Raw genomic sequence first — 18,065 nt, 5'->3', positions numbered from 1 at the left:
TAAACAATTTACATTTTACAGGCATCTAACAAACTGAGCTGTGCTATAAAGTGCTGCAGTATTATCAGATAGTTGATCTTAAATAAAATGTGACATGAAATTGTGTACTGATCTAATATGAAAAATAAAAATGATTTGGGATGGAGAATTGAAAAATGTTTCTAAATTTAACTTCCCCTATTTTATATTGGAATTATGTTATTATTGACTGTGATCTTGACGTATAATATCTACGTTGGCAGCACTTAAGTGAGGCAAGCTGTTGTACAAATATATAATGGCTCACTGATAAGTCAACACGAAAAATGGCAAAGAAACGGCGCCATCACCACAATTGTGCCCCAACGTGAGTCTGATCTGCCTGCCTGATCCATAGACTGTAAAAATAATCACGTAAAGCTTTTGGATCAGCTCTCGCGAGAAGCGCGCTAACGGCTGTGTCTCTAACGGGAGTGCCTCTCTGCACTCCGTGAACTGATCCAAGGTCGGTGCTGTTGCCTAGCTACATGAGCGCTGTCCGCAGAGCTTGTAAATCATAACTGCTGCCCGACCAGCCGAATGTAACCGCCTTTACCAGTTTGAAGAATGAACCATGGGACATCGTTACTGTGGAAACGACGGTAACCTATTTTGTTAACATAGCATGTTAAATACTGTGAGCTGAATTGGACGCGTTCATGTATGTTAATTCTAGCTTTAAATGAAAGGTTTGCTGCATCATACATCTTCTCTTGTCGTTGTTTGAGCACGGTGTATCCGCCTTAAGAAAACGGGTTGACGCAACGTGATGCTAACAGCTCACCAAGGTAACGTCCCACGCCTTCACTGATGCAACACTACAACCAGTGATAGCGTTCAACGTTAGCTAGTCGGTTAAAAGTATCATGGTTGTAGTTATAGAAATAGTCCTGTCTGTTTGCTGTTTACCCCCCGGCTAGTGCTAGCTCAACCCCACGATGATGCTTCAGGATGGTTCAACACAGCTCGTCTGCCTCACAGCGTGCAGCGGGGTTCCTCTGTTTACCAGAGGAGCTTCCAAACAGCTCCCATTCTCCGTCATTGGCTCCCTGAATGGCGTTCACATGTTCGGTGGAGGCCAGGGAGTAACTGTGTCCTGCTGTGAGACTGAAGGAGGCGGTATGGTGGTATGGAGAGTTTTCCAGGACAGTGTAATGCTCATTGCTGTGAATGGAGGGGGACGAGGGGGTGAAGCCAGCAGAGAGGAGGATTTCCGTCTTCAACGCCTCCTGGAGAATGTCTGGAACTGCTTGGTGCTGGTGTTGGGGCAGGATGAGTTGGCCAATGTCAGGAATGTTGAGAGGTTGAAGAGGGATTTGCGATCCTGCTTTTGCCTCATCGATCAGCTGTTGGAGGAGAAGCAAGAGGGCATCCTGGGTAACCTGACACACTGTGCTGATTCACTGCTGCCCCCAAACCCAGCTCTTCTTCAAGAGGCCGTGGACAGCTTTGCTCAGGCCGCGGACAGCGAATTTGGCTGCCTAATGGTTCATGGGAGGATAGCTGCAGCAACTGAGAAGTGGTGGCGCCTCGCACCGCAGGAAGTTGTGCTCCTCTCTGCTTTGATGCGCTCCCTCTCAGCCTCGGGTTCAACCTCTTGTGATTACCCGGTTTTCCTTCCTCAGGGCAGCCCCACTGTGGCTCACCGTCTGCTTCGCTTCCAGCTGCTCCCGGGGGTAGATGTGTGCGCTTTATGCGGTCCAACCCCTTCTTTGCACAGAGCCGAGAGTGGACTTGTGGGTCGTTTCTGGACACCACTGGCGCAGACCCTGAGAGATTGCCTAGCGGTTGGAGAGCGCTGTTTACCAGGATCTGTTTCCCTGCGCCCTGATGTGCTGGCGCTTCTGCTCGTCAACCGTGAAACCCGTCGCTCAGTCTGCTGTGTTCGTACTCCCACTAATCGTCCGCCCGGGGACCCTCATTTACCCTCAAAACCCCGCTGCTGGAAGCTTCTGAAACTCTTTTACATTTTCAGCACCACACGCTACTTAACCCAGGAGGAGACTTTGACCGTCTCCCCGGAGGCAAAAGCTCAGGGGGACAACACACAAGACTTCGTCCTTGGTTTCACTCATCAGCCACAACAGTGTTATCTAGTTACAGACGAGTGCAAAAGCTTTGCACTTCAGACACCTCAACACCAGCTCTTCCTACTTGTCCCGCTATCAGTGCCCACCTTTGCATTACGTACGGTGGCCACACAGACACTCTCCGATATTGTTTCAGCCACTGGGTTTTAATTCAATTATTTACTTTCACAAGAATGTCATTTTCAGTGAAGTCCTTGTTTTTGACCTCATAATTTATAATGACTAACAGCTCAATAGATTTACACCTGTATGCTGAATAAGCTGCTTATATTAGGATTTTCCAAAGTGAACTACATTGAGCTTCTGTTTGCATTCAGTAGATAAGTCTCTGTTGTGTCTAACTTCACTTCGAGTCTGTCTGTGTAGCAGTAACACACTTAGGCTGCCTTACTAAACGCTAACCTTATCACTGGGATACTGTGTTTCCAAACAAACCTGAGAAACATGTAAATGTTGTTACACTGTGAAACGGTAGTGCCTGCTGTTTGTTGATATGACATGTTGAATCATTTGGGTTTAAAACTATTTTCTGTTCATTTTCTTCGGCTCATTTAAATTCTAAATATAGGTGTCTACTTTGTGTGGGTCTTTGTGTCATTGATTGTATTATTTACAAGTTTAATTTCCCACCTGTGTTTGCGCTATTTGTGCTGATTGTACATTGTTGAAGTTAATGAAAAACCTATTAACCACTTGACAAATATAACTAAAGGCAAACAAAGTGCTCACGCACGAGTTTGATTAATGTATGAAATGAAAGTCACTGCTCATGAAAGCTAGACACATTTGTATATTTTAATGTCTCAGACAGTTGTTGACAGCTGTGAGGTGAGTAAACAGTTAATACTAAACTGTTTTTAACTTTTAGAAGAAAAAAAAAGAACGACTGAAGGTATCTTGAGTTCTCCTCCATAATTATCACTTACATGAGCCAAAAACAACCATCGCTTTGGGTGAGTTAACTAAACTGCATTTCACACTGAATATTGCTATAATAACAGTGTGAATGTTGACAAAATGACGCACGCCATCATTTAAAGAATGAAACCAGATAAAAGCCGTTTTGTGTTGTTTATAACTATTTGTAATTTAAAAGAAAATGCAGAACTTTTCAAAGAAGATTAGCGTGACTCTTAACAGTATATAGTGTCTTCCAATGAGAGATGCAGCTCTGCTTCTTATTCTTCCTCTTTTATAAACAATGTAGAGAGAACAAGATATTTGTTCCATCTTGGTTTAACCTTGGAAACTTGAACATTACCTCGTCTGACCCCTTCTTAATATGACTTAACACTCCTGGAAAAGGACACAACATGTAATACCATCTGAGACTTACAATTTTCCAGAGCAAAAAAATCAGGTATTGTATTTTTCATGTGCAATTTTACATGAACTCATTTTCCAACTTGCTCTGATTCTAAATCCAGATTTTGTCAGTACACTTTTCATTTAGCCACCTCAGCAAAAAGAGAAACCGTGTCGGCTTCAGTTAAGTAAAGGAGGAGCAGTCAGTCATTGTTTCGTTCACCATGAAGAATTTAAACTCTCCTGCCAAAAAGCACGGAGTATGTATATCAGAAAGTGGGACACTTAGCTCTGCGGTTCGGTTACATTATCCACGTCCGAGCCACGTCCCTCCCCCAGGCTGTTTGGGCTCACACAGTAACCGGAGAAGTGATGCGTGGGGAGTAGTAACACGGGGGGATATAAGGGGGCGTTGAACAACTAAAGCCACACAAAGGGGGGGGATTCGCTCTCACGCTGTAGCGTTGCCATGTGTGCACAGAACAAAACCCAAAAATGTCAGAGTGAGAAGCAGAATCAGTGTATGTTGATGCAGCCAGGACCTAAAGACACAGACTGGGATTAGATCACAACTGAGTCGAAGCCCCTTTTTGTACTTCACCTTTAAGGGTCCAAAGGTCTGAGTGCTCAGTCACTTTTAGGTTGCTCCACTTGCACAACTTCAATTTCACTCCTCACAAGTGAAACAACCGGTGTGTTGCAGGTCGCAGTCTCCCGCAGAGGCTTTCAAAGTGAACTTGTTCAGAGAGAGAGAAAGCCGTGTAAAATGTCAGCCACTTGGATGCAGCTGCTGTCACCCAGACTTTTCAGCCGGGGGCGAAGCGAGTTGTTAGCCGGCTGCGGTGGAGCGCAGCGGCCCGGCGCCGGTGCTGCTACCAGGCTACGCTCACTCACCTCTTCCCCTCTGTCCTCCTCCTCCTCTCCCGACAGAGCTTTATCAAGTCTGAGTGCGACGCGCCGTGGGCTCCCCCAAGAGAAAATGTCCGAGAATGGATTGACGTCCCGGGCCAAAGTGTTGACCATCGACACCATGAACCCCACGGTGAAGAACGTGGAGTACGCTGTGCGGGGACCCATCGTGGCGCGCGCTGTGGAGCTGGAGAGGGAGCTCTTAGAGGTACAACAACTTTCTGTGTGTGTCCCATCACCTGCATCCTCCATGGACCATCGTGTTTTTGTACTTTGCATTACATGAAAACCTTACTTCTCACCCGAGCATGTTAAGTTGTCTTTTATTATATCTGTTTTATTGTCTGAGCTTTGGCTTATGGCTGTGCATCTTTCATCAAACAACAAACAAACGTGGATTAATACTCCACCAGGGTGCCATTTAACTGTCCCTTGATTTAAAAACACAAAAAAAAACAATAATAAAAAAACTCACATTTTGCCATGAAGATCAGTTCTACTCATTTTAATCTCTTAAACTTTGAGTTTAATTCAAAGTTTTGAATTGACATATTTGATTCAGTTAAAAATATTCTGCATGCTTCTTTGCAGCTCTTTGAAACTTGCCATATATTTGGCTGAAGAAGGAGTAACCCAATAACTGTCTTTCTTTTGACACAATGCCAATCAGAAATCCTCCAGTCCTGGTTAAAGCCTCACTAACGTCATAGAAACATTATCCAAAAAAGAAAAGTGGGTTCTTATAACTCTCCATGCTGCACACACACCCTCCTGTCAAAGTCCATTAGTTAGACAGTAAATCCGGAGATCGTGCTCGAAAGCGTGTCATCTCCTATGATCATAATATCTTTGTGGTTATTGTTAATATCTAACCTGTTTTGAAGGCATTCACTGAAAGAAGGGAAAGATCCTCAGCGAGGGGTGAGAGTCCAAAGTGTAAACCTGAGGCTGCTCATACCTGTATCTCACTGTCTGACCTACTGTCTTTATCTGCAACGCTCCCCTCTGTCCAACTTCTCATATTCATTCTTTAGTATGGAATGAGAACTCATTTTGTAGATAAGCACAGACTGTAATCTTTGTGAGAATAACTCCTGTACTGATCTCTAAATGCCTGTATCAAGCATTTTAATTCATGTTGAGTTTCTTTTAATAGATCCTCTTCAGTCTGCTGCATTATAAAAACAAACTAGTTGTGTATTTCTTTCTCTATTCTTTTAAAGAGTTCTGTTTCATCCCTTGTCTCTTGAACAGTTTATGGTGATGTGGCAACCAGCTGTTAGTGTAACAAGTGCAGTCTGCTGTGAAAACTGTCCTCTCTTGAGTGCTTTGCTCAGGAAGGGAGGTGAGTTGGTGAAAAGGTTCTTACACAGGTGAAAAGCAAAGACAGCACAGTCCAGCGGGGAGTGACCTTTTTAAGCAGAGGGCTCGCTGGCATCATAGATTCAGTGCACTTTGTTTGTGTAGTCAAATTGATATTTGTGTTCAAAAAGCAGAAGATATTGCACTTTAACCCAGCTGGTGACACCAGGAATAGGAATGTTTTCTGCCGAGAAAAAAAGACAACTGCCCAACATTTTACAGCCGCTAATGAACTCTTAATTCAGCACATTTCACTGTTTGACAGGGGAAACTGCAGTTTCTTTGTTTCCTGACTGCTGACTGTCTCGCTGCCAGTCTGTCCAATAGGACAGCAGCAGGCCAAGAAGGAAAACATGTAGCAGAGTAATCATGTGTCGCCCTCCAATCCTCGTTACTTTTCCAAAACACACTCGACCCTATTTTATATACACCGCCCTTTTGAATTTGGATTGGATTACTCTGGGAAACAGGTCACACTGGTGTTCTTATTACTCCATTAATTAAACAGGACAACATGATCGCACACAGAGACTTCAGTTTCCTACACACACACACACACACACACTCTGTGTCATTTAGGAACTGAGATCTTTGCACTTCAATGAAGTGTAAGAAAATCCTTGTTCCTTTTATTCTCCCCATATGCTGAGCTCTGTGAGTTCATAACTTTTGCAAACAGGGAATAGAAACAAGACTCGCATGAAGCCAGCTGGCTGTACCAGTGAACAAGCAGGCAGATAAAAAGGCTTCACACGCTGTTGCTATGGTCTTTGTTTGTCCTAATGAGCAGCTAGCTGATGGTAAATGGGGGCATTTTTTAGTGTTGCTACGGCGACAGACGAGAAAATCAAAGCCAGCTTTTGACAAATTCTTTCAGTATATCCTGCCTGGGAAAACCAGATGCAAATCTATGAAAATGTTTGTGTTTCAAGTGGATTGATCAAAATGGGTTTTTAAAAAAAAAAAATCTTTTACAGAAGTGTGAACTTCACACTGAGCTGTTACCGCTTCAGACACAACATCAAGCTTCTAATCACTGAAATGTTTCTTTTGCAAGACTTGGGAGATAAAAGAAAAAAAGGATGAAGGGACGTTGTGTTAGTTTTATCTTTTCAGAACGTCCGAAATGTTTGCTGTTGTTTATCAGCGAGGAAGGACAAGCGTCACAGACCTTTCCAGTGTATTCACTGGAGCAGAGGTCAGTTTGTTTCTAAAAGACCCCTCATCATAAATGGGCGGTTACTTTGACCTGGGGGTGTTTTTCCCCCATTGTCACATTATTGGTCCAGACCGAGATACACCTCTTATATGTGGCCAATGAGAGAGCCAGAGAGAGAGAGCTTCTTAAAATGTGAACTGGATTGGAAAATTCAAACAAACAGCGTGTTTTGATTACAGCAGGGTGACAGTGTGAGGTTCAACTTTTGGTCTCTCTGCGGTGTCACGCTGTTCTAACATCTGGTGTTAACAGCGTGTGTGCGTGCTTGTGTCTGCCTGCATCACTATTTGTCCTCTGTCAGGGGACTCTTCTGCAAAAAAGAGTCATCTCTCAGAAATTAAAAGTTTTAGACGTTTTGGTTCATTAATCTTGTAGTGAGAAGCGAGCTTCTTTCAGCAAATGTTTGTATAAACTGTATATTTTTGCAAATAAACAAAATAGTTTTGACTGGCTTTTCCTATTTAACCACAGTTATTGATGAAGTCTTATGTGTCAGAAAACCGTTCAATCAGTTTTTTTATTTAAAAAGAAATTTGGGCTGTGGAATTTTTTTTTCACCTTAGAAAATTAAATGTGGATTTTTTATTTTTATTTTATTTTTTGGCATTTAAAAATGTCCCCTTTCCTCATAAAACATCTAGAGGAACAAGTTTAGAAGGAATTCGAATTTTAAAACGTCCTTGTTTGTAGTATGTAGTCTCATTGTTTGTTGCTTTGCTAATGCATCGGTCCATGTGTCCTTGTTTCTAAATTCTAAACAAACTTAAGACTCTTCCTTGAAAACATTGCTCTTTGTCGCTGTGACAGAGACTCATCACACATCTTAGTAAGAACGGCTGCCTGTCTTGATTTAAAAGGATTATAAAGTAAACCATAGAAGTTAGTTTTTAATGTAGATCTGCAGTGGATGTTTTTTTGTCTGTGTAGGTTCATGGTTGGTTAGTTGAGCTGTCTGGAGTTGAGCTGTTTTCATCCAATGGCAAAGCTGCCTATTGGGAGCAACTTAACATAAGGGTTTCACGTAGTGCTGGATTTACAGTCCTTGTATTATTCTGTTCAGTTAAGTCCAGAAAGACTTTAAATCTGGACAAGTACAGAAGGGCTTAGAGCTTATAGTTGAGTGAATAAGGCAGCTTTATTTTCTCCCACCTCTTGGTGCACTCAGTATGTTTGTAACACTTCAGATCTGTTTATGTTTTAAAAGATCCACTCTGTAAAGGATGGAGAAGAACAAAGTGTGTAGATTTCACTTCAGATTGTCCGTCATATTTTTAACCCTTTTAACCCAAAGCTGCCACGAGTGAAAAAGAACTTTGCCTGTAATTGATCATTTTATACGAATAATGACCAAAATGTTGGTCGTTGACAACTTCTTCTTTTTTTGTTGCCGTGGTATCGAAACAAGTATCAACCTCGTTTTAATATTTATATAAAAATAAAAAAAAGTTCTCAAAGTGTAAAAATCTTGTGCACACGCTGATGTGCATCTGAGTTCAGGGAAGTCAACGGTTCAATGAAACAAACAGCCAATATAACTCATCCCTGGATGTGTTTGTGTGTGAACCTCTGAGGCGGCTGTGATCTCAGCAGCTGCTGCTCTCTCAGCCTCTTGTGGCATGCATATTTATGGCAGTCAGTTATGTATGTTTATGAATGTGAGCGGGCACTGTGTCAAGGGTGTATATGTGCAGTGGGCGTTCATACCCCTGGTTCTCTTTTATCATGTCAGTCAAATTAGTGATTGTCCCTCACTGTACATTTGTGAAAGAAACATCTCTGTCACTTCATGTGCATTAACTCAACGGTCACATTTCTACATGTTGTCCCTCTGTCCTGCAGGGTATGAAGAAGCCCTTTGTTGAGGTCATCAAGGCCAACATTGGTGATGCGCATGCTATGGGCCAGCAGCCAATCACTTTCTTCAGACAGGTCTGCTCCTAAGAAACCCCCCCTTCCCCCCCTTCCCCACACACACACTTCTCATCTAAATTTAACACCTCCCCTCTGACCTGTCAATGTCCATGATACCGATTTTTCTTCCTCCTTTTTAATTAAATTGGTGTCAATCACGTCCTTCCTGCCCTATGCCGTAATCCGTGCAGGGGTTTGCATAATTTCCCTCACTCTCTTCATTATAGTCACACCTCTCTTTGTTTCAAGGTCTTGGCGCTCTGCTCCTACCCTGAACTGCTGAATGACAACACGTTCCCGGAGGATGCTAAAAGTAGAGCACGCCGCATTCTGCAGTCCTGTGGAGGGCACAGTATGGGTGTGTATTTCTGCACAAACACAAAATGCTTCCTGTGACCAAAGTTGCTAATAATGACATTAAGACTGATTTAAGTGTAATAAAGTGTTCTGATGGTCACTGTTGCTTTGAGTTGTCACAGCAGTTTGTGTTAAAGTTTGTCTCCACGTGATGCTCCCTCAGGTTCCTACAGTGCCAGTCAGGGCATCGACTCCGTGCGTTACGATGTTGCCCGCTACATCGAGCGAAGGGATGGCGGGGTGCCCTGCGACCCAGACAACATTTACCTCACTACAGGGGCCAGCGACGGCATTGTGGTACAAATGACCTCTCATCTGTTACACTGACTTTGTCTCTGCAAAACGGAGACACAATACAACACTTCTGTATTCACAAGTTTAAAAGGACTTTCTTTATTTTTGACGTACAAAATTTAACTGACAAATAAAGGGTATTAATCAGTGAGTTCTCTTTTGAAGAAGTAAATATGAAAGTCAGAGCTGCAACTTGCAGGAAAATGAATGTTTGATCTTTCGTCTTTCCTACTTCTTGTTTTTTTGCAACTTCAAACTGCTGAGCTGACAAACCTTTCCTTGACCTCTCCCCCCTCCTCCTGCAGACGATGCTGAAGCTACTGGTGTGTGGCGAGGGTGCTGGCCGCACAGGCGTCATGATCTCAATACCTCAGTATCCCCTTTACTCTGCTGCACTGGCTGAACTGGGCGCTGTGCAGATCAACTATTACCTTAATGAGGAAAAATGCTGGAGTATGGACATCAGCGAGCTGCAGCGCGCCCTGGATGAGGCCCGGCAACACTGCAACCCCAGAGCCCTATGCATCATTAACCCTGGAAACCCAACCGGTATAGTCTCCTTTTTTTTGCCTGTAGCACAAGCACGTGTATAATCCCAAGTGAAATGCTCTCGTTCAGCACTCTAGTTGTTCTGTCAGCTTTTCCATTTCCCTTTAAAAACAGAAGTTTAAAAAGACTTATCTAAGGGTCTACTTCCTGACTTTATTCTGGCGTTCAACTGCATCTCTTTGACTTCCTCACCATCCGACGCTTGCTCAGAGGTCATGGCGGTAACTGTCTTCATCACAGACCATACAATGAATAGTTATTTGCTATTCCATTAAGAATCTGTAGCTACCCTCTATCTGCTGAGGTAGACTGCATGACAGCCAGTTGAAAGCCCCAGAAAAGGCAAGTTAAGATGCAACTTTGCTGTTGCTGTGTTTGAATGGATAAATAGAACCAAAAAAAATAAATCAGGAATTTCACCAGGTGGAAATCTGGTTACACATTCAGATCTAATATGTCCCCCTCAAGCATCCCTAAGTATTTACTTGATAAAAATGAGTTCCTTTCTGCTCGAGAAGTCCACATCATTTTGCCCCCTTTTAGTATTTCTTTAACTGAAAGTTTAATTCTCTTACTTCCAAAAAGAAACAGATAAAAACGCCACTAGATGGCAGCAAATAGACACAGCTGTTGTTCTTTCTAACAGATTACCCATCTCTATGATGAGCCTGCCTCTCATTCACAGGTCAGGTTCAGAACCGAGAGTGCATTGAAGATGTCATCCGATTTGCAGCAAAGGAACGTCTCTTCCTCATGGCTGACGAGGTTCTGCTTCTGCGTCACTTTCAACATCCTGCTGCTCCTCTCTATTCTCTAATCTGTAACATGTCGACGTGCTGTTGTTTTGGATCTCCCAGGTGTACCAGGATAACGTGTATGCTGATGGTTGCCAGTTCCACTCCTTTAAGAAGGTTCTCTTTGACATGGGGCCCGAGTACTCGAATACAGTGGAGCTGGCATCTTTCCACTCCACTTCCAAATGTTACATGGGAGAGTAAGTTTGTGTTTACTGCCACAGCTCGTTGCCTTTTATTATTTCTGCCTTCCATCATTTCTGTGTGCTCCTTCTCCCTCTGAGGTGTGGCTTCCGTGGAGGCTACATGGAGATCATCAACATGGATGATGAAGTCAAAGCACAGCTGACCAAGCTGGTGTCTGTCCGTCTGTGTCCTCCTGTTCCTGGACAGGCTCTGATGGACCTGGTGGTCAACCCTCCGCAGCCTGGAGAGCCTTCATATGCCAATTTCATCAAGGTACACAATCTCTGCCACACAGCTCTCAGCGACAGTATTTATAGGAGGGATTGGACGAATCAATGAACACATCACTATACCGCAGTATGTACCATTCATTAAGCCCTGCAGTATGTTGTCAGTACAGTGCTGTTAAATAAACCCAAGGTAAGACATAAGAGGTGTAGAACTCTGCTGCCTTGTGCTAACTCATAGCTGATAGACAGTCCAGGAGAAATGTTGGGTCCATAAAGGCTGTGGAAGAACAGGCAGAACATTATCTATCTAAAAATGATACTAAATGTAAGACACTAAGTATGATTTGTATACTTAGTGTCTTATTTTTATTTTATTTCTCATCGTGTTCTTGTTTTCAAGAAAATCAGTGAGTCATTTGGAATGTATTGTAGAATAATGTCCTGTGGCGTTAAGTCACTGTCATCATTGTCATGGTCAGAGTTTCACTATGGTGTATAATGTTTTTTTTTACTGCTATGGACACAACTTACCGTTCTCTTATATCCTGTATATATGCATATAATAATGAACATGTGTTTACTCCATGACATGAGTATTAGAGATGAGATCTGATCTAACACACACACACACATTAAAATAGCAGACTGACGGTGCCGATCCACATCACAGATAAAAATAGATGGTTGGACACATTATACATTCTCAGCTTGCACAGTCACGCTTTTAAGACATCCAGCCTGAGCTGCACGTGCTCACTAATCGTCTCCATGACGGCGTTCCGTTGAGATTGAACAGCTCCTTCTATGGTAAAAAGTACAATACATACACTTTAAAAGTTTAAAAGATTTCATTTAAAAAAACCTTACAGTTGTTGCCGCTTCCTGTTTGTATGTGAAGCCAGCACAACGTTCAAACACAATTCTTTGGAATAATTTAAAGTGTACATATTTTTAATTGATAATTACTAGTTGTTTGCTCTTTGAATATGAACTCCAATGCTGGCTTTACTACAGGTTAGTGTAGTCTTAAACATAACAATATTAATTATGATGAAAAGAAATACCAGAATGGGATTGGAAGTGAAAAAGATGAACGGGTACATCTCTAATTGATTTAATCTTACACTGCCTGACATGGCCTTTGTCTGTCCCACAGAGCTCACAGAAGTCTGCAGAAAATTCAATCAGAGAAATTAGTTAAAGGTCCAGAGAGACAGCGGGGCAATGTTTCCCTTTAAAAAAAAAAAGACAAGACAGATGACGCTATAATGGTGCTAAACATTTTTATAGGGATAAACAAAGATTGTTTCATGTGGTTGAGATTCAGACTTCCTTGAGCTTGACCAAACAGGAGGTCTCTCATGCCACTTCATGAGATAACGATTCAATAAGTCAATCACAGCCATGAAAACTGCTGTGGTGTTACAGATCTGAATGCTTTACTTGTCTCTTCTTCTTCTTCTTCTTATTTTTTTTTTTTTTAAATCTCTTTTGTCTTGTATTTTTTGTCTCCTTTCTCCCAAATAAAGGAGCGCACAGCCACTTTGAGTGCCTTAGCGGAGAAGGCCAAGCTCACAGAGCAGGTTCTCAATACGGTGCAAGGAATCAGCTGCAATCCAGTGCAGGGTGCCATGTACTCCTTCCCCTCCATAAGCATCCCTGAAAAGGCTGTCAAAGAGGCCACGGTCAGTGCTTACGGCTTTTACGTAAATGTTTCAGTCGTTCAAGTGGCTTTTTTGTTTCTTCAGGTAAATGGCAAGAACAGAATGGAAGTGATGGTATGAGAGGTTTCCTGCAATACTCTTATTGAACTACTACAAGTTTATATTATTTCACTTGTTTTTGTTCTCTCCTCGACAGACCTTCATCCACAATAGTTGTCTCTCAATAGCTTATATTAAATACTCACATTGAGCTTCAGTTCACTTTTCATCACCCTCTCTAACTGCTTAAGGGAACAAATGATTTCCAATAGCTTACAGATTGTGTCCCCCAAGGTTGACCACGCTGTAGAAATTTCAGCGAGGGCCGATGAGTAGAACTGAGAACCTGATTAGCCTAACAGAAGATAAGGTCGGAGGAAAGCTGACCTACTGACACCTGATCAATCCCAGTGACTCTCCCCGACCACGAAGCGCGCACAAAGACGAAGCCTCTGCAACAACACTGTCGCTAATATCACCCTTTAGTTTATAATGAGCTGCCATACGACGCACTGAACTGGTGAAGCTCAGCCACTCCTACCAAGGAAAGATTTAATAAAAGTTTTCTTTCTCATTTCCAGGAAATAAGATTTCCTTCACATTTGTTTTACTTCAAAGCTGTACAAAAGTTTAGTTCTTTTAGTTCCATCTACCTTAAGTTATCTTTATTTTTTGCTGAAAGGATTCTGGGCTTAATCCACGCCGTGTACAGTGGAGGACTCAAAAAAAACTTGTGAATGGAACGCAAATAATAATGGCCTTAAAAATTGGAGATAACAATTATTAGCACAGTAAAAAAAAAAAAAAAGCTTTGAGGAGGTTCTCCAGAAATATAAAACTTAATGATTTGCTTTATTTTTTTTATTTAAGAGTGACAAGAATGGACTAATGTTAACAGGGAGATGTGTGATAAGCTGCTACTGCTGTCATTCCAATTCTGCTTATCTAGGGTTGGATTTCCTTCAAATTAAAAATACTTGTAGTTTAATGGAAGAAAGAAAAAGCCCTGGGAGAGCAGCCCAGTGGAGATGCAGCCTAAAAGGACATATAGTACATCTTATAGGCTACGAGTGCTTACACTTATGAAAACACTGAAGTAGAGGAATACCTTCAAGTATCATATGCTTTCATTCCAACAGGATGTGAAGCCTTGGATAGCACTTTGATGTCTTTGATTCTTTCCCCTCTCTGGTAGGAGCTCGGTCAGCAGCCGGATATGTTCTACTGCATGAAGATGCTGGAGGAGACGGGGATCTGCCTCGTGCCTGGAAGTGGCTTCGGTCAGAAGCCTGGAACCTTCCACTTCAGGTACAAAACTCTTAGTGATGCATACGGTAAAGATCTCTGGGTTTACAGCAGCAACTAAAGATTGTCGTCTTCTTTAATCAGGAAATGAAATGTTTAAGAATTTTTTTTTTTACTGATGATCTTTTACTGATAAATATTTACGACTTGACCAGCTAGTCGTAAATATTTAATTTATTTTCCTTGTGTCGAAGCTGATCAAAGGTCAAATTCAAAAACGATATTGAAAAGAATGGGGCTTTTCTGCTGGACGTTACTGGGTTATCACAATATTTCTGTAAGGATTATTGACGTTTACTTACAGTTGATTATATTTGTGTTCTATAGACTTCAAAGGCTAACGTGGTTATTGTGAACACTTTGAAACCCCACATTTATTTATTTGATTTAAAAATGCATGAAAGAAAACATACCAAATGTTGAAGCTGATGCTTGTTATTGTTTTCCGGAAAATGCCAACGCCATGTTTAAAAAGAGTTGGAAAAGTGGCAACAAAACACAGGGGGAAAAAAAAAAGTTTAAAGTTGTGTAATGCTGAAAAGACACCTGGTGGAACATCTCACAGTGAATATGGTCAACAGATTAACAGCATGATATAAAAAGATCATCTCAGACCGGAGTGTTCCTGAAGTAAGGATGAGGAGGTGTTCAGCATTCTCTGAAAGTATGTGCTGGAAAAAAAAACAACACAAAAGAATGATTTTTTTTTTTTTTTTTTTTTTTCATAAAATTGAGAATAATCTGAAGAAGAAATTGTCTACATAATATAAAACCAAAAGAGAAACAGGAGCATTAAAAACAGATCATGCTGTCGTGGACAAAGCAAGACGATGCTAAACAACATTCTTCTATTTTTAAAATATTCTGGATAATGCAGTCCCATCTCATTGAAGATATTTTGAGAGTTATGGAGCACAAGGAGACCCTGAACTGTTGAATTGCTGAAATGCTCAAAGGATGGTACATTGTTCCACTTTCAAGATTACAGACACTGCTCTCCTCAGTACCCATAATGTTCACAGAGTGTTTTTAAAAGTAGAAGTGATGTCTTCATTATCTCTTTTCATTATTAGAGGCTTAAAGTTTAGCATAGTTAGGGTTGTAGTTGAATTAAGTTACAGATGGGCATGTTGTAGCTGTATGCTAGGAGGTAAAGGCCGGCTGTCTATTACGTCATCAGGCTTCATTACACTTCCTCAGAAATCAATGGGTGATATCCATGTTTTATAAAGTTTGGTTTGAGTGTCCCAGATAGAGTCCACCAGTCATGTTGTGTTTCATGTCTGAAAGGATGTATTGTACATTTGTAAGTGCATTAAAGCCATTCTTATGTGATTTATTCCCCCTTCAGAATGACCATTTTGCCACCAACAGACAAGCTGAAGATCCTGCTGAGCAAAGTCAAGGAGTTCCACCAGAAATTCACACAGCAGTACTCTTAATTTGTCCATCTCTCCTCCATAAATAAAGGGAGGTGCTCGTCAACCATAACCAAAAGAACTTAGCCGATCACAATTTGTCTGTCACGAATAAGTGCCTTTCCAACAGTGGCTCTGGTGGTCTCTATGACGACACACTCTGGCCTCTACAGCTATCTCATTGGGACATTCAGAGACTGTCTTATGTCAGAAGACGAAACAAAACTGGAAAAGGAAATGGATGAAGGAAGTCACTCATAAATGTATCAGTTTTTGTATGAAAATTGGGTTTCATGCAGCCATGTTATGAAGGATGTATAGTATGTACGCTAGGTGTGTGTATTTGTGAATATGAACAATAGCTAATGTGAATAATACGATGTCAAAGAAGGTAAAACTGAAGAAAATTGATGCTGCTTAAATTCTTGCATACTTGTAAAACAGTTATTCTATTCCTGCAGGCAGTCGTCGACAGGGAGAATAAACGGGGCAGGCTTCTGCATGATGATTCACAGGTGATCTGGTAGAATCAAAATAAATGTAACAGTGTTTGTTATGTCTCGTTATTTTGGAACGAGCTGTCAGCTGGACTTAGAGTTCATATTAAGACTTAAAAGGTCAGCCTATTTTGACCGTAAGCATTAATGGGAAAGTGTTATCATTTTTCTTTATACTTCTTTCCTCTATTGAACATACAAAGTCACAAACATAAACATTATTTCTTGAACTGCCATACTTTTTTATAAAGGAAGTAACAAGGCATTAGTTGTTAGTTATTTTTTCTGATTTTGTAGAGAAACTGATGTTTAGTTCCTTCATTCTGAAGAGCAACATACACAGACGGTGGTCAGTCATATTCGTCACTGTAATCAATAAACCGTTTAAAAACCAGGAATGTTTCCCTCCCTCTCTTTACTGACTTCAAGCCGTGACATAGTGATATACTTCAGTACTTATTGAACAAAAGAAATAAATGCAAAAATGTCAAGAGCTTTGTGGCGCTGGTGGCCCGCTCCTCTGTTACTGAGTCTTGCCAGTGTCCTCTTTAAAAACGTTGCGTAAAGAAATTAACCTTTGAAAAAAAGGGTCAAGAAATGAATCCAAACAAGCTGAAAACCAAACTTTTCATATTCCTTTCATTATAATATGGATTTAGGAAATACATTAAGCTAAATGTGTGTTTTCTTTTCCAGAACACCTAGCGATGTGATTCCACCCATGTTGAATTTACTTTTGACTATAAATAATTTTTTCCCCCTCTTCTTTTTCATCTGTTTTGGACTCCTCCAACTACCAAGTGTTTTTATAATGTATTTTTATTTTTAGTCACACAAGGTCAAATAGAGGTGTTAAAGTTTATCTGAACACTTTAGCTGCAAACTGTAAATCCAAAACCAGTTCTCAGATAGTCCTGTGTGTTTCTGTGAAAGGGGCTTGTTACAAACGACAGCAGCAACCTAACGTAAAAGAAACTGACGAGAGAGTAATGCAATTTGAAGGTGACAAAAATTTCACCAGGAAAAAAAAAAAAAAAAAAGGATGGCATTAGAGTTGTTTCTGTAAGAGGGTGATAGAAGTTAAAGTTTACTTCCAAAAAGATTTTAAGAATTAATTTGTTGAGAAGTTAAACCTTTAAAGAGCTGTTTCCTGACCACATATTAACATTTAAGAGACCGACAGTTGTCTGCAGACTGTTTAATCTGTCACCTCCGATAATGATTTGGTTTAGCTTGACTTCAAGCACAAAGTACCGTACATGCAGACACTGTAACTACCTTTTTATTGCTATTAATCTGTCATCTTTATTGCCTCGTGTGCAGTTCAGGGCCACGCTTGGATGATGGATTGTACGTCAGGCTGAGGTGTGTGTGAGCTATATTGACTGAAAGACTGTAAGGAAGTGTGTTAAAGTGGAGCATGTCGTCTGAATGTGTTTTCTGCTCTCTTCCTGTCCTCTCCACTGTGGCTGTCAGCTTTAATTATCTTTGACAATGGGCCTCTTGAATCCTAATTATTCCAAACTCCGTCTTTCCTGGAGCTTCTCACCGTTCACTCCGGCAGCATGACAGGCTCACACGTTCCAGTCCTCTTCACCCCAAATTAATTGGGTGCGTTTGCGTTTTTTTTCATTTTTTATCTTCTGACATCTTCTGGGAATCAAAGGTCATCATTAGTTTGGCTGAGGGTGTAAGGCGACAGAGAGATAGTCATGCATCAGACAGCTGTGCTGTCATGTGGCTGTTCAGGTTCTGACAGTGACCAGTTTATTCTCTGTGTGCAGTCTTATATGAGGAGATCCTTACCACTGACCAGAGCCGTTTATTTTTATTCTGTGGAGTCTGTGAATTTACAACGTTCTCTTGTTTTTGATCTGCAAATGTGCAGAGAGATGACCATTTATATGGTTATCGGGTT

At 41.3% G+C, this 18,065-nt stretch overlaps 1 protein-coding gene across 5 annotated transcripts; it reads left to right on the top strand.

Moving 5' to 3' along the window:
* The first annotated feature begins 463 nt into the window (after positions 1-463).
* Positions 464-16,541, top strand: gpt (glutamic--pyruvic transaminase). Of its 5 annotated transcripts, none has more exons than XM_079348697.1 (12): positions 464-620; positions 4,344-4,530; positions 8,743-8,832; positions 9,064-9,172; positions 9,335-9,468; positions 9,771-10,014; positions 10,700-10,779; positions 10,872-11,008; positions 11,093-11,267; positions 12,754-12,909; positions 14,123-14,235; positions 15,584-16,541. In XM_079348697.1, the coding sequence occupies exons 1-12, from the start codon at positions 586-588 to the stop codon at positions 15,672-15,674; spliced, it is 1,551 nt and encodes a 516-aa protein (XP_079204823.1). In that variant the 5' UTR covers positions 464-585; the 3' UTR covers positions 15,675-16,541. The 5 variants fall into 5 exon arrangements, with proteins under 5 accessions (XP_079204823.1, XP_079204824.1, XP_079204825.1 ...); XM_079348698.1 differs by lacking the exon at positions 464-620 and adding an exon at positions 627-806; XM_079348696.1 differs by lacking the exon at positions 464-620 and having other exon boundaries at positions 4,014-4,530; positions 15,584-15,706; positions 16,116-16,541.
* The last annotated feature ends 1,524 nt before the right edge of the window (positions 16,542-18,065 follow it).

This window comes from Symphodus melops, assembly GCF_947650265.1.
Source record: "Symphodus melops genome assembly, chromosome: 7".
NCBI lineage: Eukaryota > Metazoa > Chordata > Actinopteri > Labriformes > Labridae > Symphodus > Symphodus melops.
This window is presented reverse-complemented; position numbering and strand designations above follow the sequence as displayed.